General features: G+C 41.8%; 1 protein-coding gene across 1 annotated transcript; it reads right to left on the bottom strand.

The window, feature by feature from the left end:
• Positions 1–2,840: 2,840 nt before the first annotated feature.
• On the bottom strand, positions 2,841–24,792 carry TPCN2 (two pore segment channel 2). The gene is made up of 25 exons (XM_004941528.5): positions 24,687–24,792; positions 24,402–24,466; positions 23,450–23,526; positions 22,953–23,130; positions 22,489–22,605; positions 21,609–21,715; positions 20,858–20,930; positions 18,949–19,048; positions 18,585–18,650; positions 17,470–17,534; positions 15,870–15,967; positions 15,135–15,216; positions 14,121–14,207; positions 13,564–13,683; positions 13,422–13,481; positions 13,207–13,335; positions 12,566–12,615; positions 11,496–11,595; positions 10,514–10,585; positions 8,070–8,143; positions 7,637–7,727; positions 7,442–7,524; positions 6,413–6,494; positions 6,026–6,111; positions 2,841–5,326 (listed from the first exon to the last, which is right to left on the bottom strand). Exons 1-25 carry the CDS (start codon positions 24,754–24,756, stop codon positions 5,248–5,250), a joined length of 2,211 nt encoding a protein of 736 aa, XP_004941585.2. The 5' UTR covers positions 24,757–24,792; the 3' UTR covers positions 2,841–5,247.
• Positions 24,793–24,870: the final 78 nt, after the last annotated feature.

Raw genomic sequence — 24,870 nt, 5'->3', positions numbered from 1 at the left:
GCTCAATTCCCATTGAAAAGCTCTCAATCCTCAGTCACCTTGGATACAGTGAATCATCATACCAATTTGTATTAATACAACTCCCAACACCACAGTCTTTCTTGTTATAGCATTTTCCAGCTGCTTCACTCTAACAACCACACAGAACATCACCCCCAGTCATTTTTAAACTTATTCACCAAAACATGTTTGACAGAAGAGCAAAAGCATCACAAAATGCATGAGGTGTTTTTTGACAACTGGTCACAGGTAGAGCAGAGTACCCATGTTAAGCCTTCTCACCACAAGAAAGATACACCTTCTGTGCTTGTCTTGCCAATGAGCAAACAGACTGGTAGAAGGGCAGCACATCACTCCTCTTGCCCAAAGAGGGGGGACACGCAGAAACAAGATTAAAGGGAACCAAGTGGGGAGAACTGCATCCGCAATGAGGATGCAGTGGGGTACCTGGGGGAAGTTAGGCTGATCAGAGTCGTAACACACAACTAAATTTCACCTTCCTGCTTGACTAAAGGAGGCTGAAGGTGGATATTTTTCGATCTCCCTTCTTGTAAAAATCTCCTTTGCTGTAGACATTTGTAAGCCATTAGCTAGAACCAACAGCACACACTCTAACAACAAAAGCTGAGTTTGTTGCAGCCATGGGAATTCTTTCCAGTGAAATCAGAGAGAGGTGGGCGGGATGGGATCTCAGGGACCAGCAGATGCATCGCCATCAGGGGCAGGTTCACAAACATACAGACAAAGCTGGAGCAGGTGACCAACAAACCCTTTCCTAAGAGGGCCTCAAGCAAAGGGAATCTGTGACCTCCCACTTCCCATGCCCACAGTCAGCAGCAGCTCCTCACAGCTAGAAACTCCTTCTGATAAACTCTGAGCTGTGATTCATCCCACCGTCAGCACAGAGATTACACAACATGAACAGATCACCCCTCTCAAATCATTCATAGCTTTTCAAACCGCAAATATATCTGCCCATTTCTTGTTTGCCTGAACAAATCACCTCCTTCAAAGCCCTCCCAACTTGGTTCCCAAATCCCTTATGATCTCTGTTACCATCCTGTAACAAATACCTCCCCCAACATGATTGTTCTAAAATATGGGGCCCAACACTAGAATGCCATTCCAAAACTGGAATTCCAAAGCAAGTTACAGCAAAGTACTTCTCATTTAATCTTCCAGATACCTAAGCCCTCTATGATTTGTCCTCTAATACCACTTATTCTCCCATGCTATAATAAAGCAAACTATTACAGTTTAAAAAAAAAATACATTTTCCACCCATGATTTTGGCCATTTCCTCTAGGTTATCAAGGTCATTTGGAAACGTCTGTTGTGGTGCTTAGAGCTGAAACTGAAACCAACTCTCTTCCCTCCCCCACTCCAAATTACTTCTACTCAAAGTTCACATAATAAACGTCTCCAAGCATTCAAAAGACTGCAGATTAAGTCCAAACCATTTGATCTCCCCTCGGGCAGGATGCCTGTTATTTAGAGAAAACTCTAGGGAAAGCAGAAGTCATCAACACGCCTACATAAAGAGCACGTGCAGACACCTATATTTATTTCCTTTTCACTAAAAAGCCAAGACAGATGGAAAACTGAAATGACTTCATCTGACTAGAAGAACATTAGGCAATAGCAGAAATCATGGTAACACTATGTACAGATGCTACTACTCGTGGTAAGAAGACATGCAAAAGCAAGATTTTTTACCTTACATTTCACAGTTTACTCATCAATAGCCCCCAGTGATGCAACAAAGAGAAGCCAAGAACACAAGCCTTGCATACTCTACTCACATAATTCCTCGAAATCCAAGAGGGTATTTCTTCTTTCATCTGCAGCTTCTGCCCAGTCACTGGTCACACTGGCTGCCCCACCTGCAGCTTTTAACATTTCTTCATACATAAGCACGCTACTGAAACTGATTGTTGTTTCCATGCCTCTACTGAAAGAGAAAACATTTGAACTCTCCCTTCTCTCTCTCCCATCACCCTTAAGTCTTTAAATAGTACAAATTCATAGCAGGTGAGGAATAAAAAACACCTGAGGAATCTCCAATTAGCCAACAGGTTGCTGATTAAAGCCTCCCTGGACAACTAGCAAAAATCTGTGCCTGATTAACAAGGCAAGGTCACCTGCTGTTTGCTTTGTTTTCTACATGCTTCACAAAAGCATTTGCCAGAGACAGTAGCAAACTTAAGACAACTTTAGCTTGACCCAGAATTGATCTTGTCCTGTTCTTAAAAAAGGTAACCTGTTCCAAAAGAAGTGTTATGGACTCTGACACGTTTTGTGTGAGATCTGTCCCAGCTGAAGAAAGAAGGAGACAGACTTAAGCAGCACTAGGACAAGGTAAAATGGTTTCAAACTAAAACATGAGAGATTTAGGTTGGATATAAGCAAACAGTTTTTCATGACAAGGCACCAGCACAGGTTGCTCAGAGAGGCAGTCGATGTCCCATCCATGGACGCATTCAAGGTCAGGTTGGATGGGGTTCTGTGCACCTGATCCAGTGTAGGTGTCCCTGCTCATTGCAGGGGAGTTGGACCAGGTGGCCTTTAATGGTCCCTTCCAACTCAAATGATTCCACGAAGTGCTGTGAGAACACACACTGCACTGACCCCCTCAGGGAGAACCAGGAAAGAAAATCCAGTTTGCAGACGTATCAAAGATTAAAATGAAAATGGAAATCATGCTGCCCAACATTCTGACTCACCTTAAAGATTCACCTTAAACATTCAGCATAAGTACCTACAGATGATGCTAACATGTCTCTAGAAACAGAGAATTTCATAGCTATGGGACGTGAAAGAAAACAAACCACAGGAATCACTTTAACACTCAATTACTTTCATATTTTAAGAATAAACCTTTTTAATAATACAAACCTCAAATTTTACCCAGTTACATTAATTGTCATGATTTATACAGTCATTGTGCAAGATCTGTGGCCATTTGCATCTTCCAGTACAACTGCCATTAGATACCACAATTTTACATTAACTTGTAATTAAACTTCCCATCCATTACACAACTGTGAAACATGAACAAGACTAAGACTATTCCCTTCAGAAAGCCTTCTTCACCCTTGTGTAGATGGGAGGACTGCATTGCTGAGGCACTGGTGATGATAATTCCACACCAATTCATGTTGCTTTGGTAGATTGTAGTAGAATGTAATGGACAAAGAAAAATCTTAAAAACAAACAAAACAAAACAGAGAATTGAAGCTTGCAGGCTGATAGGAAATGGCCACCAACTTTCTGGCCAGGGAAAGTGGCTTCTCCAAGTATTCAGAAAAGTCCAAAATGAAAAAACTGATTGAGTAAAAAGGTCAGTGGAGTATAACTCCATTAACAGTGCCAATAAATTGGTGTCTGTGATTAAATCGAGCTCGAAGAAGCAGAAGTAATGCTGACAAAACCAAAACCAAATACAGAAGCGTGCTGGTGCCTTTTATCTACTATAAAACACTATAATCTGTGCTCCAAATTCATGATAGAAAATAAGTATGGTAATGCCCCCGAAACCTGTGCAATCAAGTTACTCATTGGATTATTCAGGAACAGAGACAAGAGTGAATACAAGACAACAGCATGGCTTAAGATGCAGAATTACAGAAGAAAGATTGCTGCGTGGCATAGAGCTCAGCTGAGATTTGTCATATGCATGTGCAAACTACAAGGCATGCCCTTTGTCTAAAGCACAAGGAAAATCAGTGATAAAGAAACAGACAAGAACCACCAAATAACTTTTAAGTAGTGCAATAATGCAGAAATGCACTTCTGAGCTTGTTGCACCATTGTCCCAGATTCTTTCCTCTATTAGGGAGAGGAAACTAGAAAAGAAAAACTAATGACAAAACAAGAAGAGGAAAAAGTAAGTAGGACAACTACTTGGCACTTTCTGTAATGTTTTGTTATCTAAAACATATCAGATAACTCCCAAGTTTACAGGTGTTCTACAGCCATTTGCCTTCTTCAGGCCTTTGCCAGAGCAGAGAATCACTGTCTATTTTAGTGACATGTGACTCAATGAACATTCAGTGCCTCAAAGTATAGTTTCATTTTCACATATAAAAATTTAAGTGGGGGTTGAGTCTGTTTGTGACAGTGATTTACCAGTTACGTGACACAGAATCAAACATAAGCACCATTTTTAGAGATATACAAAGGGTTAAGGAGAAGCACGTAAACATAACTTACTGTTAATTCTCAACTTTAGATACATTGACCAAGGTATTTACACAGGAAAAATTACTCGGGTACACAGCATGTGGCCACAAAGACACAGCAACACAGAAGAATATCTGAACTGCTATGCACTTTGATTATCCCATCCAGCCTTTTTTCCTCCCCCTTTAAAATGGGGGCTCACAGTGATCATGATCTGGCCAAAGTTCATTCCCCTCCACGTTTTTATGAAACATGACACAGTGTAAGACAGGATTTGGAAGGTAAAGTTAAAGGAAGAGCTCACTAAAAAGCAACATGAGAATATTTACCCTAAAGGAGAGCTCAGTCTTATCGCACTGAAAATCATACATGTAATTTTTCCATTCACACTCATTATTGCTCTCAAAGCAACCAGCCTGGTGCAACCAACACAAAGCCTAGATCAAATGAAAGAGGTGTGAAGTAGGTGCTCCATGTGATTTAAGTTCAACCACAGTTGAAATTAATTGTGTTCTAAAGTGATTAACTCCTGTAAATTTAGTAAGACAGGCTGGTGTCATGTTTCAGTGACAATAGTGTTTCAGTCTCCCTACAAAAAGAAGAAGGATTTTCCTCTGGCCCAGCCTAATCCGTTCACCAACTGAGGGCTGAGGCGCAGCCCTCTCCACACTCCCCTACTAGGAAAGGCAGCTCCGTTTTCTTGTGCTTTTTCAAAGCAGCAGGCTTAGTGGTTACAAAGTTCATGTTTTAAAGTGCACTGTCCTTTTAACAGGCTTTCCCTTCTTAAAAAAGAAAAAAAGAAAATAAAACTTTCTGATACCAACGGTTTATAAAAATAATAGCTGCAATGCTCCTCTAAAATTGCAACTTAAAATCAAGTCAGAATAGCAAGGATTCAAATATGAACTATTAAAAACACTCTTTTGGCAGAGAATTGCCAAGCAAAGCCTTACATATTGCCTCGCAAGCCTCTCCCAACAGCACCTCACAGAAAATCCATTCAGTTTCTTCCAGCTGACAACCTCAAAAAAACAGAGGTCTAAATAAGTCCATCCTTCCCCCCAGTCACCTACATAAGTGCAGGTGTGGATGCTGCTGCAGCTTTTCCATCAGCTCTTCCTCTGTCGGTTCTTCCAAAACATCTCTACAAAGAGAAAGCATGAGTTGTTAGGGACAACAAAGGGAACTTCTCAGCAGTTGTTACATCTCAATGCCTGCCTAGCAAGAACACGTGCTCGTTTCATTCTTAAAAAGTGGAATTAAAATTACACTAAGCTGATGCTCCCTAAAGATGCATCTACTTGCCAGTGATCCATCCTTTACAGATGTGTCATGGAAACCAGCAGCTGTTTTCCCATAAGGAGCAGGGAAACAATTTCCTGCGCACAGTACAATACAACTGAAGGTCAGTAAGTTTGTTTTCCTGAAAAAACTCCCAAATGAGAACATGCTCCCAACGCTACTATTGAATATCCAATGCGCACCAGAAGTTCTACGTGTTCATGATCATCAAGTATCAACTCACCACCCACAATTTCATAATAAGCCAAGAACGTGCATCAGTTTCCTCATCTTCCATTTTCTTCTCCCTCTCAGCACAGATCCCCCTACTTCCAATACCTCTTCTCCCATCACAATCTTGGCAGAAAGCATATAAAGGTTAGGCTCACGAGTCAGCTTAAAACAAGCCCAATTAAAGCACGTACTGAGATTCACCAAGGTAAAAGATGACACAGTTTACTTCTTAGGAAGGAAATTAAGAGAAGTCTTGTACCCTCTTGCAACAAGCACTAAGAGAGAAACAGAATAATCTAAATCAGTCACCAAGCCCAATTTAATTCACCTGAACATGAGTTCAACTGTCCTCTGGTATTCGATATCTGAGAGAGACTCCCGATGACAGCGACGGTCCCACTTGTGAATAAAGTTCTGGAAGACAAAAGCAATGGGAAAAAACTGGCACCATAACACATCTTCATAGCAAATAAGCTGTAACAGACAAACATTCACATCCAACAAAATGCAATCAGACCTGTGACAAAGTTGCAAAACAAAGAAATGCACAATTGTCTGGGAAAAAGAAAATGCTTCCTGAACATCTGGGGAAAAGGATCAAGTACACACCCAAAACCAAACTGCATTTCCCAGAAGGCTTTCTGGGCTCTTTTCATTTCCCATACAGATCATAACCTTTTATCAGGACTTAACATCAAACAATACTACTTCTTACCTCTAGAAGTAAAGCTACGAAGAGATTAACCCATATGACAGAGGAGATCAACCACCAGGCTACAAAATAGATCTTTGCCCACCTGCAGATCAGATTAAAGGAAATAAATGAGTCTGTGGGTCTATGATAAAGTAGGCAGCAAATAAACTCAGCCTGAAAGTGACCAAAGACAGTCATGAAATCACATTTTCCCTTCAAAGATTATACTACTACTTTCCTATTGTAAAAGAAGATCTGGATCTAACAATGATAATCTTGACTTTTCATTCGGTTAGTCAAACAGATCTTGTTCCCCAACTTAACATACCTAAATAAACCATGAAAGGACCAAAAAAAAGAGACTAGGAAAGGATATTATGGATCACAGAAAGATCTATCTGGGATGGTATTCTTTGAATGGCCAACAGTGGCAGCAAATGGAACAAGTGCAAAAACACAGCAAAATACCTACAAGGCTACCCCTTAAGTGCTCTTAATCTCTAATCACTTGCACTTCAGATCTTAATCTCTAATCACTTGCAGCAGGCCAACTCAGAGGCTATCCTGCTATATAACTCAAGTGCAATGCAAATGAAAGATATGCCCAAGGTTCTAAGCCTACCAAAAGTTATTTACCCACAGAGTAAATACAAAAGCAACAGCAACAATAAGTTACTGTGATTCTCTTACATCTCTTCTGCACGATTGACTCCATAGTGAGAACCACCCAGCAAATGTATGTCGCAAACCTGTTTATAACCCATTCATGCTTTTTTGGAATAAGATAACTATCAAACCGCTTGAATACCTTCTAAACATGACCATAGCTTTTGCAGCACCAAGCACTAGGCCAGCCATTGAGTTACATAGTTAAAGACCACCCAAGCAACACTAAGCTTTTCCCCAAAAACCTGGAATTACCCAAAAGACAAGTAAGAAGCACCTCTCTTCATAAGACTGTAGGAACTGTGCTATCTGTGCAATTCTTGTTCATTTACTTTACAAGCCAAATTTGTACAGCACTGTATCGGTATTATTACTGCTACTTACGGACTTGTGTATCTTGAAAATGCTTCCAGAAAGACTTGCCAGTTGTTCACTACCATCACATCCCAGAGGGTCACTAATGCTGCCTGAAGAGAATGAGGAAAAGAGAAGTTCAGCGAATGCAACACATACTTAAAAGCCTCGGAAAATGAGGGACAGCATCAGGCAGAGAGGGAAGGAGAGCTAACAGTGACTCACAGCAAAGTCATCAAAGTTGTTTGGCCAATATTCCAGCTGCTCATAGGTCCCACACTGCAATGTGCCATTGTTATACGTTGTGTTAACAACACTGTAAGAGAATGATAGCATGATATGAGCATAGCTGTCTCATACTATACCTTAAAAACAAGATTTCTGTGAGTAGCTTGTAGATAGTTAAGTACCTCACTTGGCAGAAAACAGAGGAAATCATTAAAGTATTAAAGCTACAGCAGGTTAGAATTTTGAGCTACAGATGAGCTTTCTGGCAATTCCAATACAGCAAGAAAAAACTGACAGAGTAACAGATGAAAAAAATCTGTGTGATTAATGCAAAGGCAGCTTCAAACACAAGAAGAAAAAACAACTCAGAGTCACAGCACTGCAGATGCATTTGAAAACTACTGAGTACTACTTTGAATAGTGATATTACCTGACATTTCCCATAGGAACCACAGCACCTTTAAACAGCATTATGCCAGTTATAGCAAATGCATAGAAAACCACCTGGAAGGAATACATACAGGCATTAGTTTTGAAAATTTCTGTCACTAAATAAGAAAACAATGCAATTAATAAGGAATTCACTTTAGTATCCCAGGTAAAGGACAATAGTCAAGAACAATGCCTGGAACTTCCAAAATTAAAATGCTTCTTAATACCTATACTTTTTATATATATATATATAAAACTGTTGCTCTTACTTTTTAAAATTCCATTTAACTTTCAGTTAAACATATGTAAGGAGCCCTTTGTTTTACAACAGCTTGAGACAAGACAAGTGACTGAAGACACCTCAGTCTGTAAACATCCCTGTGCATTGGTAGAAAACAAAGTGGAAAAGTCTACAAAGAGCAGGAAGACTGCACTGCTCTTCTTTAGACATTGCTGGACTTAAGTTGAAGCTGCCACTCCACAGCCTACCAGAAGATGGGGCATATGGCCTTGCAATAAAGTTGACTTTATTCCTTGATATTTTATCTAAGCATGTGTACTGTCTGAGAAATTAGCTAATGAGCTGTATTGCTTTACCAGCACAAGCTCCAGGATAAAATTGGTTAAGACTTTTAGCATCAGCTGATAACGGAGTCAGGTGTCAATGTGACAGAAGCTCAGTGGCAGCTCCTAATTGCCTCAAGTAAAAGCAAGTTAAATTAATGGAAGTGGCAAACACTATGGCAGAATTGCCTCATGATTAGTGAAAAAACTACAGTTCCTACTCCTGGCATGAAGGACATTTCACAGTGGATAAGAACCACTTCATAAGCATTACGTCTTAACATGCATGAGTAGGGACACCAGACTGAAACACTATGGCATAACTGCTAAAGAGGAATTTGAGCCTATAAACACAAACTCCTGCCATTGTAGTTATGTCTGTCAGGAATTAAAGGAGCTTCCAGCAGAACACTACAGCCCATGTACAGCCATAGCAGTAGCAGCACAACTTTGGGATCCTGCAGTAAAGCACAGTAGAGCTCACCCAAAGACTGCTACTCCCCAGGACTCTGACACTTGGCAACTTGGCTATTGAAATGTACTTCCACCTATCACAGAAACACGGAATGGCTTGGGTTGGAAGGGACCTCAAGGATCATGAAGCTCCAACACCCCCACTGCAGCAGGGCCACCAACCTCCATAACTAATACTAGACCAGGCTGCCCAGGGCCCCATCCAACCTGGCCTTGAACACCCCCAGGGACGGGGAATCCACAGCCTCTCTGGGCAGCCTGTGACAGTGCGTCACCACTCTCTTGGTAAAGAAGTTCCCCCTGACTCCAACCTAAATCTTCCCTCCTTCAACGTAAAACCAGTTCCCCTTGTCCTGCCGTTATCTACCCCTGTAAAGAGTCAAATTCCCTTCTTGTTTGTAAGCTTCCTTTAGATACTGAAAAAAAAAACCTATTAAAAAACCTATAAAAGCTAACATCTCAGTTGGCACACTCCTGAAGCATTTCTCAGTCTTATGCATAGCTCCCAACAGTATATATGACTTGCATAGCAGAACAAAGTTGTTACCATTTTATCTTGGCACAAGACAACATTATTTCAAATCGCAACATAAACCTCTCCAGGACACAACTGAAGCTAAGAACCGAGATTAGCAACGACAATAGCATACGTTCTTGGATAAACTGAGTGACAAGCCCATTTTTATTTTGATATACAGAAAAAAAAACTTCTTAGACAAAACCTAACACACAGCAAATCCTTGGTCTTCAACCATTACCTCAAATATAAGAGTCTTGAAAAAGTAAAACTAAAATATTCTAAAAATAATACCCTACAAACTCACTTGCTCTGCCAGGAAGACACATCTGCAAATCCAGGAACACAAGAGTTAGGAAATGCAGCCATGAACATCATGTGCTGTGACACATCCTTTAATCACACATTACACACATCAAACGCTCCTTGAGCATGACAGCATGGACTTACAGAAATCCCCATGTCCAAACACACAGTATCTCAAGATCTTCACAACTCAAAATGATTTTAAAGTTGTTATGCTATCTAATTGTAAGATGAGCAGGTCAGGGTAAGGAAAACCAGGCTGCTTCTAGAAAATTTTTAGAAAACAGGTGATTTTTGCAAAACTGAAATACTCAACCTGAGACACGTACTTCAGGGAAGTCTTAAATAACCTTTTAAAGGTGCTCCTAAGAGACACTGGTAGCTGAAATGGAGGCACACTTTGTGTAGTCCAGAACAAAACAGCAGCTCATTACAACTCCGAAGAACAGCCTGATTTTGGTGAAATGTTATGAGTCACAGAAACTGCCATCCAAAGTCCCTGGTTTACTTCCTCACTGCCTTTCTTACAGATATCAGCATAATAAAGAGAACGTGCTTGACACTTTAGCATCATGACTTACCACCAGGATTCCTGCAAAGGCTCTCAAGTTTTTTACCAGGTCCAGCAATGTAGTAACAACCAAAGACATGAACTGAAACAAAGCAGAATTTTATACATATCACATTTGTCATGCTTCCAACCTGCATGAAATTGTTTTTACTAGAAGGAAAACTGAGATATGTCTGAATGCAGACAATCTTTCATACAGGGATAACTGCGTGGTTTATGAACAGAGTCATACTCCTTTTCATAAGCAGATATCAAGCTAAATTTTAGGTATGCTCAGACACAGCGACCTAAAAGGCTAGGTATGAGACCAGAATATGGGGAAAACAACTTAAGTGTCCCACAGCTCCAGAGAAATTGATGTGGAAGCATTTCTAGTCTACAATTCCCACCCACGTCATGACCTCTGATCACATCAGGTAGATATTTATGCTTTATTAAACTAAAACACAAGTCCCACTCCTGATGGGAATTCAGGTGTAGCTTTCAAGCAAATCTAAGTGCAGGATGATAACAGTCAAAGTGATTTCAGATTATGGGTTCTCTGGTGTAACTACCCATAACTGGAAAGTGAAGAGAGGAACTCCTCCCAGATATGCCTCTGCAGAATCAAAATGTCCAGCAGCATCTAACAAGAGCCTATCAGCTCCTGAGTACAAAGTTCCTCAAGGACTTCATGTCAAGTCACTAGTTGAGGCCAAAGCCCAACACAAGCTGTGCAAGAATTTCTGGATGCATTTCTCTACCCATTTTATGTCAGCATCACCTACAGCAATACCAACAGGACTTCCCTACCACCTCAATGGAGAAAACCAGCTAAAGAGAGTTTGTGAGGTGTTGTGCAATTGTCTGGACAGTTAGAGTGCAGATTGAGGAATTACACTCCCATTCAGGTGAGACAGAAGGGAAAGCTAGGGCACAGTACTGGGACAGGCTTTCACAAAGTTTGTAACTTGATCAAAGGTATCAGAAGCGTGGAGGAATAAGTAAACAACCTTCATATTAGGAATGATCCGCAGGAACCTGAACACAATTAACATGTTCGCCAGTCGCACCATATCCCACAGGGATAGCAGGCCCACAAACTCTGGTCTCCTAGGAAAGAAAGAACACATCAGAGAAACAGTCCACCACAGAAAGACACTAGTGAAGTTATTGAGCCCTGGATGAAGTTAGCCTTCAAAGAAAGCACAAAGCTGACAGACTGCCCAGTCAACATTCTTTCTTATGTATATATTCCATAGGCAATATCCATATGCTTCGAATCTCAGCTCGAGTGTTAGCTGACTTTTACACAGGCATGCTGGGTGCTCCTTGCTGCAAGTGTGGGCAGGTGGTGGGGGAAGGAAAGATAGCAGTGACAAAACTCCTTGGTAACAGATGCTAGATCACAATTTGCATCACAAACATTCAAGTCTAGCCTTAAAAATCATGTAAGACAGAACCACATAGAACACATTCTAGAATAATAGTAAGTATCTCAGTCTTGTCTTTAAGATGTTACACCTACAGATCAAACAACTGCAATTGTGATTAAAGGATGTATCACAGAACATGATGTTAGTGCCATCTGGACTCTTGTAGGCCGTAATCTGTTTGCAGTGAGGGACAAAATAACTGCTGCTTCAAGATACTGTTAGAGTGCAAACAGCTGCCTACATTCAAGAATCACCCTTGAAAGTAAGATTTACAAAGTCCTCCAAAAGTTCTTTGCTATTCTCTTCTGGTATGGCTGTACGTGTATTTTAAAAGCAGAAACAACTTTCATGGTTTTAATGATGAAAAAAGATTAGGATAATTATCCAACAACTGTTTGGACCAAGTCAAGAGACCTGTGCTTGCTATTCCAGTACAGATAAAACAGTTCCATGGCAGTTTCTCTACTAAATTTTACAACATGAAGTTTAGTGACTACAACAGGGAGAACGTCTACTAGGTTTGGTAAGTTACACACTGGGCTGACAATTACAGCAGAACAACACAAGTGTGCATGAATGTGTGTGTATATTCCCCTGACCCAACCCAGACGTCCAAGACAGCATGATGGTTCAAGGATATTACTTACCAACCAGGATGAGGAAATCCATATTCAGCAAAAGTTGCAATCTCCAAAACCTTCAGACAGAGGGAGAGGAAAAGGGTAAAAATCTTTTTAAACTTGGTAATCTTGAGGTTTAAATATTACTTACCTTTCTCAACAGAAAACATTTTCAACAGCTTTAAGCCACTAACATGACTCTACTTATAGCTCTGTTGTTGCTATTATATTCGACAATTCATCCAAATTAGTCTTCAGGTGATGCATAAAAAGATACTGAGTGAATTACATGGTGTAAGTTAGGTTTCAGGGTTTTACCAAACAGAATTAATATCCTGCCACTTTTTTATTCAGTAAGTGATGCTTAACTACATTACAGACATCCTCGTGGGCAGAATGCTTCCAAATAACATTAAAAAGGCTGCCTGAAAGAGAGCTCAATTTCTCCAGCAATTTCAAAAAGCCTATCTCCAGGAAAGGGACATTCAAAGTATCATCCCAAAGCATTCATTCCACATAAAGACATGACACTGGCTCAAGCTGTTCCACTCAGCACATCAGTGTTCCACTAGGAGTAATCCTACTGACGTCCTGCTAGATCTTGCAGCTCAATATCATCCTAGACAACAAATCCAGGAATACAGAAGTTAACAACAAAACAAACTTACCAGCAAAATTGTAGTGAGAAGTCCATCAAACCTATTGCTTGGGTACGATAAGTATCTTTTCAAGCCCATTGCCAAGATTTTCAACAACATTTCCATCAGGTAGTATATGATGAAGAAGCAGTTGATAGTCTTCAGCCCCCACAAATGATAATAAAGATTAGAATAAAATGGGTTGAGGGGACAGCAATATCCATAGAAATACTGTTGCATCTTACCCCTAAGAAGAAGTCATCTCTTTCAGAAGGCTGCTTATCTGCATCCAACACCAAGACCACCTTAAATAACAACAGATCTTCCATGAATCCACTGCTTTACTGCTGAATTTTGCAACAAGAATTTTTTTTCTTTCTTACTTACACAGATAGAAACAATGTTTGCAAGGGCAACAACATTTCCCAAGTAGCCAAAGTAGGGATGGCCAAAGGCAAACTGCATTTTCCGCATAAAATGGGACCGGTACTCTGGACTGGGAGGATGCTGAAAAGAACACAGGTATGCTCAGAGGCAACACAAGTATTTTAATAACAATGCAGGGAAAAACAGCCCTGTTTCAGATTTAAGAAACATACCTTTTCAAAGCGAAACTTTTCAAGCCACGTGCACATTTTAACTACATTTAAATAGGAAAGTGCTTTCCAGCTCTAGCTATCATCAGCAAGAGATCATCTCTGAATAGCAAAAGTGTTGGTGATCATGGCACAATACAAGATAATAAAGGGAAAAAAATCCAACCTCCCCAATGCCTCAAGCAGGTAAATTAACCAGCAGGCTATTAATTGCATATATTCCTCCAGCTCTCCCAACATTCGTCTCCCTCAAAGAGAGGGAAAGATCTTAGTTCTATGCAAATACAGAATTGTTCAAAACCATGCTAACTTATGGCACTCTGTAATAATGATCAGGTACATACGTACTTGCTTAATGGCATCCTTGTCTAGCTCTTCAAAGAGCCTCTGGAACTGGGCAGCTGACAGCTGATCACAGGAGCATATTTTGAGTGACTTCACATGAAAGAGAAAGCCAGATCAACATCTGCATTAGGTGCACCTTCAGGAAGTACCACCACTCTCAGACTGCATTTGTGTGCCTAGCTAACAATGCAGCCTGACATAAACACAGAGCAGAGTGCTATTTTCAGGCAACTGTTTACACAGCCCCTATCCCAGACAACAACAGAAGGCAACATGTATACCTTCACACAGGAGCCAGCCAACTGCTGGCACACTGTTATCATCAGCTCTACATTGTCCTCTTCTCTTGGCATTAGTTCATAACATCTATCTCCAAAACCTGCCAGAATTTGGTTCTTAAAAAGCAATAATATTTTTGGAACAGTTTTACTGATACCATACCTGTAACTTTTGCATCCTGCATCTCCTGTTGAGCTAATTGCTCTATCTGAAAACTGTGGTGCAAACAGCAACATTAAGGCTTTAGATAAGCAAAACAACTCTCCCTGTAGCCTGACACAAGTATCAGAACATAGAGGAAGCAATATGGTTACATGCACCCCCCCCATTTTCAAAAGGTAAAGATACACCAAGCTGTAGATAGCAGCTCCAGACCACAGTGAGAGATTTCATTTTCAGAGATAAACGAAAGCAAATCAGAATTTTGGCTCTGCAAAACAAAGTTTTCACCTACACCACCTAATCATTGAATGCCTTCCTCTTAAAACCAACCACAGGAGTGGCAGTCTTAGGTTGGAATCACTGGAACAAAAGCTGTCACTAAGCAAAGACCAGCACATAAGCAGACACTGATCTGGGCTCAGCTCACATACTTAAAGAAAGCAGGACACAAGCAGCTGAGCTGAAGGCTACTGCTCCTAAATCAGTTCTGTGTTTAAAAAAAAAAAAGCAGTTTCCACAGCTGTCCCATCAAGAGGGTTTGACAGCCTCCAAGGATTAAGAACATCCAGCTCTTACCATCATGATTGCTTGCTTGCAGCGAGAATCCATTTCAACTTTCTGCAGCACTTGAAGCACGGCTCCAGCACTAACACATGACCTATCCAAAAGAAGATGAGCTTAGAGGATGGGTCCTGAAAGAGATAACTAGCCATCAAGACAATCAATGGTTCTGGTTTTGTTTTCTTCTTTTAAAGCAAATAAAATTATAAACGCAATGAAAAGGAAATATTCTATAAAAGTCCCAAACAACTTGCTATAAAAACCCACTTGAAGAATAGAATTAAAAAAAATAAGCAAAACTGTTGTTTTTCAAGGAAAGACCTTCAATTCCTATTAGTGCTCTATTTCTGAAGAAGCAAACTTGCTTCTGACAGGTTCTTGGTGGTATGACATAAAGTATTCAAAGGTAGGCCAATAGTTACGTACAAAGAAGAATGGAACTCATCCAACTGGTGAAGGGGATCTCTGGCTACACAGCAGCCCTTTCTCAGGAAGCAGCCAAGGCCCAAGAGATGCTCTCCCCTCAGCAGCTGGCCCTTGCATGAGCCCAGAGTGGCTCCACCCTGGGCCCTCCCCTTCTGGTTGAGAAGAGAGCACAGATGCCAGCAATTTGCCTGTGCCCCCTGGGCCAGCCACACCTCTTCACCAGCTCAAGCCACGACCCTATCAGTTCCCTGCATACACCAAAAAGAGTACTGAAGATTTGGTCCTTTCTGTTGGTGCACTCCTGCCTCAATATCTACCACTCACTGTTCTGAATTAGCAGGAGTCTCTTTGAGGGAAGAAAGCACTTCAAATGCAGCCCGGATTCCCAGCCGTCTTCTGAAGAGGGAGGACTGAACTGATTTCTGCACAAGACAGACACCACACGTTAAGAAAATAATAGGAGGCAGTGTGCTTAACATTAGTCTATGGAAATTCAACCAGATCATGAGATCATTTGAGTTGGAAGGGATCTGCAAAGATCACCTAACCCAATTCCGCTGTGATGAACAAGGATAAATGATATGATAAATGAAACAGATGACACAAATGAGATCTGTAGACTATTCACCGAGTCCTCAGGCGAAGCCAACTGCAAGCTTCAGAGAAGGCCTTGTCTGTTTAACTAAATTTGTTTCCAAGAAGTCAAAATATTGTTTTCTTTCCCTTCCTGCCAAAATCCCCATCATCAGCCACTAGATGTGCCTGTTAAGATACCAGACAGACACTCCCACAGTTTAAGGGGATTTGTTAAAGGATCAAAGGCTGAAATCAGCAAAGTCCATTCCTACCAGGAGGACTTGCAGACCAACAGGAAAATCTAGCTCAGATAACACTGACCCTCTGGCACTCTCCCAGTCTCATGATTGGAGAAGAGACTTTCTAGCTCTCACTCCTTACAAGAGCTCTGTACAAGGGAAGGAAGGAACCAAGGAGACAAGGCTCCGGACTTGAAGTAAACATGGTTTGCTTACACAATAGGAAAATACTGTTCATTCTAAGCAGAGAAGCCATCACCATACTGGGTACACAAAGCAAAAACACCCAGAAAACACAGCCTTAACCTACAGCCCAGCAGTTCAGCTGTCAGACACTACTGCGTTTGTGTAGCACAGCTCCTTCCTTATCCAGCCAATTAATGGAAGTAGCAAAGATGAACTTTCATCTTACTTATGTTGTCCCTTCTTTTTAGAATACTCTTGCCTCAGCTCCCTGCATTCCTCCCATACTGCTTAACTACTCTATCTTGTTCAGAAACCAAAAGAACTTACACCCTTTTCCTACTAAGGAAATCCAGACTGCATTCCCATCTGGGGACTAAACAACTGGTGTACCTAATACAACAGAACACTCTACACAGCTTGTTAATGAAGGAGAAAGAACCTTTAGTGCCCAGTTTCATCATCACCACAGCTTTCAAGTTCCTTCCACAATGTGTCAACTACATTTACTTTGTCAGCTTTTACTTCTCTTATAGGCACCACGGTCAGAAAGCTGTTTTTAGTGAAGGCTTCTCATACTGTGCTACTCTGAGAAATGAAATGCTGGGATGTGCAACAACAGCTATTTAAAAAGCACAGCAGTCCTTGTTCACAGTTTCATTGTTGTTCACCCTTTTGTTTTTCTCATATGCTAGTTACAGTTGCATATCTAAAGCATACATAAATGTGATTCTCATCCAAAAGGCATCAAGCTGCAACAGCACACATGGGTAAAAATACATACATCAGTTTTATGAACCTTTCCTATCTTGAAACTGTATTTGCAATCTGGATTGGCATACTTCAATACACAGTTAAAAATCCATAAACACTCAGGATTTCACAGCTGTAAGGTCATGATAGAACACAGACAAAGTTTTACTCACCAGAAGGTACCCACGAAACTGGTTGTAGATTATTGCTGTGAGTAGGTTCATCAGAAATAAGTTACCTATTGAAGAAAAGAGACCAGAATGTTTGGGATAGATGCTTGTTTCTCAAAGATGCATCACGTTTCTCTGATTCTAGGCCAACAACTATTTAAATCTAAACATTTTTACATTGTACAGTACACAGCACAGTACTCAAACTTCCTTCTCACCAGCTAAGAAAAAAATTAGCTTTGATAGTAATCAAGAGACATTTCAATCACGTTCCAAACAAGAAGTAGCTATTAGTTTTCGAAGAGGAAAAAATAAGATTCACAAACTTAACAAAACTTTCCCTCCTAAGGAAAGGTTGAGCGAACTGGGCTTGTTCAGCTTGGAGAGGAGAAGGCTCCAGGGAGACCTCATGGTGGCCTTCCAGTACTTGAAGGGAACATATAAACAGGAGGGGGAATGGCTGTTTATGAGGGTGGATAGTGACAGGACAAGGGGGAATGGTTTTAAACTGAGACAGGGGAGGTTTAGGTTGGATATTAGGAGGAAGTTTTTCCACACAGAGGGTGGTGACGCAGTGGAACAGGCTGCCCAAGGAGGCTGTGGATGCCCCATCCCTGGAGGCATTCAAGGCCAGGCTGGATGTGGCTCTGGGCAGCCTGGTCTGGTGGTTGGCAACCCTGCACATAGCAGGGGGGTTGAAACCAGATGATCATTGTGGTCCTTTTCAACCCAGGCCATTCTATGATTCTAAGGGGGAAAAAATGTCAGTGCATCACAGATGCACTGAAAAGAAGTTTCAGTGTAGATTGCAAATCACATGTAAAAATTCAGAAGAATGTTTTCTTGAATTTTTCTTCCTAAAATATAGTTTAACATTGTATATGCAGTCGTATCTGTTCTCTAATGATAACTTAGAAAAAACCTGAACCATTTAATAAACGCCTTTCGTGAAACTTATCTTGCAAGGCAGCACGTGGTAAAGAAATAGCAATTTTTTTTAAAAGCCAAGAAGGAAAACTCTGTGATGAAAATGAGAAAAATAAACTCCTTTTCAGCTGGCATGCATGAACGTCAAAGCTACACTTCATTTAAGTCAATGAAGACGAGTGGTGACTTACCTAATACAGTGAAGAGTATGAAGAAGATGGAATATGCTCGGTTCTTAGAATAAGCAGGAATCATTACTGCAACAAATTTAACGAAAAAGTTATGTTAATTTCATACTTAAGAGAGGGAAAAAAAAAAGAGACCCCAGTCAATTTTGGGCAATTGGTAAAAGCTCTCACACAGCTCCACTTCAGAGCTGCATATATAAAATTACAGCAAGGAAATACAAAACTCCTAAGTAATTTCATGCACAAATAATCTCTGCAGAACCTTCTTAAGAGCTTTCAGCTGCAAGAACAGTTACAGCAGTCTGAGGACATTTCACCATGCACTGATTAATAGAGACAAGAGTTATCTCTGAAACGGACTGCTCACCATCAGGGTTATTTGCCGTAGTCAGCAGGACCAGCAGTGATGTCAGGGAATCTGGCAAATTCCGAAAGTAACCCACCCATTCCTTATCCTGTTGGCCATCCTAGTGAAAAAAGCTCACTGTTATCAGAGAAGCACTTAGAATCACTAAGACCGTCTTCCAAGAAAGTGATACATAGATAGTTTTAGTCAATAATCCATTCCTTATGCACACAATTAGATCTGCCACATGGAAGAAAACACAAGACAAGCAGAAAAACTAGGACAACGTGGCGGTCCTGCAGGAATGCAGAGCAACCACTTATTAGCAGTCAATAAAAAACATAAGGGAAAACAGCAAGCTGAGAGAGACAGGAGGCTCCAAATAAGTTGCATCCATCACTTCAAACCCAGGAGGGACCATAAAGACATGAGCAAACAGCATGGGGATCTAAAGCTGCCCCTGATTGATAGCATAAGCCAAAACGAGAGACATCAAGGGTACCAGAGCTAGAAGAGCTCTAAACATGGCCTAAACAAAACATATCACAGACTGCTCCCGTATTCAATCCGAATTCACTTAAAAATTAAGCAGCAAATTGGAGCCGCTTACTTTTTAATTCTAGCTACACAGTGCTGTACCCACATGGTTTTTCCCCAAGCTCAAGTAGAGACAGCTACAAAAGATGCAGAGTGCAAACAATACGAACATGAATCACGCAGTACAGAATAAACAGCCATTAAATCTGCTGAGAAGAATGGAACACTGCACCTTTAGGGCATATATGCAAGGCAGTGTGCAGATCCAGAGGCAAGAATTTTATTACTAACACATCCTTTGAGCACATTGCCTGGTTAGCTACAATTAGTTTGTATGGGTATCAGGTCAGAGAATCTAAAAAGGAAGAACAAAATAGCTCTCTAATTTGTTATTTTTTTACTTAAGTGTGTTTTGAAGTGTCTGGTGCAGGTATATAAAATGTATTTCCATCTGCTGGGAAAGACTGCAACTGAAATTACATGACACGCAAATATAATACAGAGATACTGGATTCAACTAAGAAAAGGGAAAAATAGAGCCCTACTTCTAATTCCAGAAATTCTGTAACAGGAATTCAAGGAATTTGCTGACTGTAAGAAAGAGCAGAAGCTCAAGCACAAATTGCAGGAGGAATGAAGGCTCAGTAAAGATTAAGGAAAGAACTAAGATTACTGCAAAAAGTACACAACAAGTCTTAGTGATCACACAAACAAGGCTGTGGAAGGCCTTAAAAAAGGAAAGGAGTGCAGTACGAAGAAGGATACAAAAAGATACAGGAAGCTTAGGAGAAAGGACACCCCAAAAGCACTTGAACACAAAAGTGATTGTAACCACATTTCAAAACAGCTTTTGGGAAGTGAGAAGAGAAACAAAACAAAAATAAAAAAGAAGCCACAAAAATCAGAAGCCAAAACATCAGAGAAATGCAGGCAAAAACCTACCAAGGTAAGGCCAGGGATACCAGTACTGCAGATAGCTTAACACTGCAGTAAACTTAACAAAAAGCTAGATAAGGAAAGGGAAAAAAAAAGAAATGTGAGATAATAGAAACAAAAAGCACCAGGATTAAGAGCTATGGACACAGAACAGCACAGGTGGTTCCAACAAAAGCAGAAAAACTAATGCAAAGGATCGACTGGAGAACTGTAAGGAGTTGCTGTATTAGCAGACTTTAAACTTCTCACTTGTGAGAAAAGCATCGGCACCACGAAGGTGTGGGGCCATAAAAAATAGATTATGTGCAACTTACATCTCTCTAAATAGACTTTAAACTCATCCCAGTGGGTCTCTCCCAGGGAAACAAGTTTCACCAGTTTGATTAGAAAACCAGACATGCAGCTACAGGAGTAAGCAGAAAAGCACTGAGATCTACACATCCATACAGCTGGTTACCTTTGTTCGAGCAAACAGCAGCATGGCAAACATGGTAAAGAGAGACAGATGAACAGCGAGTAGTAGAACAACACTATTGGAAAGAACACATCACATGCATTAATATCAACGTCATCCTTAATGTCCTTTGCTAAAGACACACAAATAGCCAAGGATATTTTTAACTACTATTTTAAACGTGACTATACAGAGCTAACAGAACACCATCTAAGCTTTGATTCCTAAGAATCACACTTCTTCACAACTCCTTAGCATGAGCTTAGGCAGCTTTAAGGCCGAGGAGATTCTAGCATCTGCTTTTCTAAATCCATTTAGAAATGAAAAGCCTGAAGTAAAGCATCCTAAAAAGTACACAAAGTACCTGGCTCTGTGGTACTCGTGGGAGAGGGGCACCTTTGTGCCCTACCCATACTGCCCTGAGAGGCAATGTTACGGTAACATGGCGTAGCCCTTTGCCCAGCTGATGACTCAGCTCTGCCCTTACAAAAGGGCTGTACTCAACAGAATTAGAAAAGGGGGCAAAAAAAGAAAACCACTCGATCAGCATCAGAAAAAAATCTTCCTTGTCACATCACATGCATTCCTGAGAAACTTTACAGCATACAGGAGCCACAGAGTTACTGCAGCTTCCCATCCACCTCTACCTGATCTCAGTGACCATTTCAAGCAAGCTACTGAGGCATCACACTCCAGGATGCAAAGGGTAGCTACAGACCTGCTACAAAGGGATGTTTTCTGTGCTGTTACCTACCTTGCCATTTCAGGCAATGTGCTGTTGATACTTTTTAATGTTTTCTTCATCATCGAAGAATTCTGAAGGAGAAAGAAAGGACGAAGAATTCTTCTTACTCTTACAGTCTGCAAAACAAAACAGTGGATCAGATGCTGAGTTCCCACAGAGTACCTGTGGTCCTAATCTTAAGTGTGTGCTTGTCAAAACAGATCTAAATATATACACAAACTTAACCAAAAAAAAAAAAAAAAAAAATCAGTGCAGCACAGAAGGCTGTTCTCAGAAACTAAATTTGTCCCACCAAAGTCAAAAACAAGGCCTGAAGGAAGTTTTCTAGACCTCCTTTTAAAAGAAAAGCTGTTCATAATTAATGGTCTGATGAGGCTATTGGAATTTCAGCTTGTATTTTTAAAGAGGTCTAACCTCCCTGCTGGCTGAACACGACAAGCACGTCATGATAGCGTTTCAGCATTTTTTGCTGAGATCCATTTCAAGAAGTGAATCAATAACAAGCTGTTTCCATTAAAAATAGACACACATCCTGAAATTAGGGTTTGGCTTCAGCTTTCAGCTTTTTTTTTTTTTAACATATTACAGTCTGCTTATTACGCAGCAATTTCTGCCTCTGACAAGGCTTAGGGGCAATTGTTCCGATGTTCCTTAACACACCCTAAAGCAATTAAGCTGTTCACCTCTCACTATTTTTGAGCATATTAGTATTTTCTTAATGATGACTGCAGGCAAGCAACAATAAATTTGATCCATCGTGACCCATCTCACCCCTCCCCTGAGTTCTCCAAGGCATCACACAGGCCCCCCTGTGCATCCCTCTGCGGCTTCTCCTCCTTGCCTCAATGCCCACACACGTTGCACAGTTTCTGCAGCAAGCACTTCTTACCTCTGTGCAGAAAAAGCTCAGCGACACAACCCAATCAGTAAGGGAAATAATTAGCGTCACGATGTAAGCCATCAGCCATTTATTTTTCCAAAATTCTTCCCATCCAATTAAGTAACTCTGGGGGAGGAAGAAAAAAAAAGAAGCACAACAACTTAAAACAAATTCCACCACCCCAGTGAAGTCAGCACCAATTGCTTTTCGGGTATTTCTAGTTTCTATTTCTAGAGCTCCCTGAAATCCAAAAGTGCACCCATCACAGAATTTTTCTGCAAGTCTTTAACTGACATCAATGGAACTGAGAGGTGCATGTGGGCCATGCCTGGCAAGAAGTTCATTTAGCGAAGTCATTCAGAAACAAGGATCCAAAGAACAGCTCTGTTTATGACAAAGCCCAACTTCTACAGCCTCAAACAAGCAGCCAAGCCAAAGCCATCCGTTCAGAGCCAGGTGGAAGCGCTGCTCACCTTCACAGACACATCAATCATGAAGACCAGGAAGCACAGCAGCTCAATGCTTTCGGTCAGGCCGCACAGAGGATCCCACGCAGGAAGGCGGTATCGCACATCTGATGTGACAGTCAGTGAAGATGGGGTTTCAACGAAAGCCAAAGCCAGGATTATGGTAATGGTCAAGCTCAAAATCCTGCTCGGGTAGAAATGAAAGCACTTGTAACACAGCACCTGAATAGCATGCTTTGCATGAACTGCAGTAATGCTACACATTACAATACACATTACAACTACACATTACAATAGCAACTGCTGACATTCATATAGCCCTAGGTGGGGTGGTTTTGAAATTAGCAACGACAAACAATCCTGACAGTATTTAATAAGGTTAGAAATTGATATTTGGAAAACTAACACACGCTGCTGGACATCATACCAATAATCTGCCGTGCAGTAGTCCTATGGCTGTTCCAAAGAGCAATATATATATAAAAAGAATAACAGGTTCTCACCACTGGCAAATTCTTGAATAATACCAGCGATACAGCCATAGGGATTTGGAGTCCACACGGTGATTTATGGATCGATACTGCAGGGAGAAAGCAAAAAAAGAAAAGGATCATTGAGCCATTACAAGTGTTCTGCATCACTGACAAAAGTGAGGTTACAAAAATAAAGCATGCCCTCACCAACAAGGCCCAAGGCTTGAGACAAACCTAGTTTCACAATAAGATAAAGAAATTACTGCATGAGTTATTATTAAACTAGCACTCACCAATGAGTGTACCTTGACTACAGCCTACGTGGGCGCAATGGGAAAGATTCTACTGAGGCCTTCTCAACCAAAAGATCACTCCCTTATTGGATAGCCAGTGCGGCAGCACTGCCCTCATTACATGTAACAGCAGCTGTAGTAACTCACAACTTATGGTCCTATCTGCTTGCCAAAGAGCCCCACGCACTTGGTTCACCTCTCCAGCACTGCTGCCATTCATGCACCTTCTGCCCTGTCCCTCCAAAAAGCCGTGTGATGCACACAGCTGTGAGAATAAGCAGCTCTGACCTACACCTCTACACAAAGGGAACGGAGACTTCCACGCATCAAGCAAAGAGTCCCAGCTTCTCCACTGAAACCAGCCTCAAAGTTTGCCAGCTCTGAAGCTCTGTAACCACGTTTGGAGGCGAATCACAGCGTTAGCCCAGATGCTTGCTTAAAAACAAAAGGGCACATCCACCCACAAAGCAGCACAGTCAGCACCTACTGGGCAAACGGGAAGAGAAGGCACTATTTCAACACGATTTCATTGGAAAAAGAACCACATTTCTTCTGGGCAGAAGCGCCCTGGAACCGATGCGCCGCAGGGATGCGGGGCTCTGAGGTGACCGCAGGGCGCGCAGCGCCAGCTGACAGCACGCGTGTCACACAGCCAGCGAAGGGACGCGCCGCCGCCGGGTCGGACTTACTTGTATCGCGTCTTCGATAAACACCACGGCCTGGTTGATGTGGAGGTCCTCAGCGGCTCCGGCGGCTGCAAAGTTAGAAAGAAAGAATGACTCGCTGCGCGGCTCAGAGCCAACAGCAGCCAGCGGCAGCTGCACCGCCGCGCTTCTCCTCACGGAGGGACGCAGAGGTCGACCCAAGCCGGACGCGCGACACCGGCGCTCTAGGAAGCCCCCGGGACGGCGGAAGCAATCCGCGCTGAGCCGGGGCAGCACGGGGCGGCACACCGCCCTCCGCCACGCACTCACCGCCCCTCGCCGCCCGCCAGCTCCGCGGGGGCAGCAGCGGCTCCGTCTCGGCGGCGGCTCCCGCCTCCATCGGCGCGGCTCGCTGCTGGCCGGCCCGGCCGGGGGCAGCCACCCTGGCACCACGTGACCGGCGCTGCGCCGGGGGAGGCGGAGCGCGAGCACCGGCCGGTACCGCCCCTCAGCA

The sequence above is a fragment of the Gallus gallus genome, chromosome 5 (assembly GCF_016699485.2).
Source record: "Gallus gallus isolate bGalGal1 chromosome 5, bGalGal1.mat.broiler.GRCg7b, whole genome shotgun sequence".
Taxonomy (NCBI): Eukaryota; Metazoa; Chordata; class Aves; order Galliformes; family Phasianidae; genus Gallus; species Gallus gallus.
Note: the sequence above shows the minus strand (reverse complement) of the source record. Positions and strands in the feature narration are given on the sequence as shown.

Excerpts from the sequence above, each read along its gene's own strand:
- TPCN2 (XM_004941528.5), bottom strand. The coding sequence starts at position 24,756 with ATGGAGGCGGGAGCCGCCGCCGAGACGGAGCCGCTGCTGCCCCCGCGG. Across the intron at positions 15,217-15,869 it reads ACTCCTGCTAATTCAGAACA|GTCATGTGTTAGTGCTGGAG; the intron begins GTGAGTGGTAGA and ends TCTTTTGGATAG. Across the intron at positions 13,684-14,120 it reads ACAAGGATGCCATTAAGCAA|CATCCTCCCAGTCCAGAGTA; the intron begins GTACGTATGTAC and ends TGTTCTTTTCAG.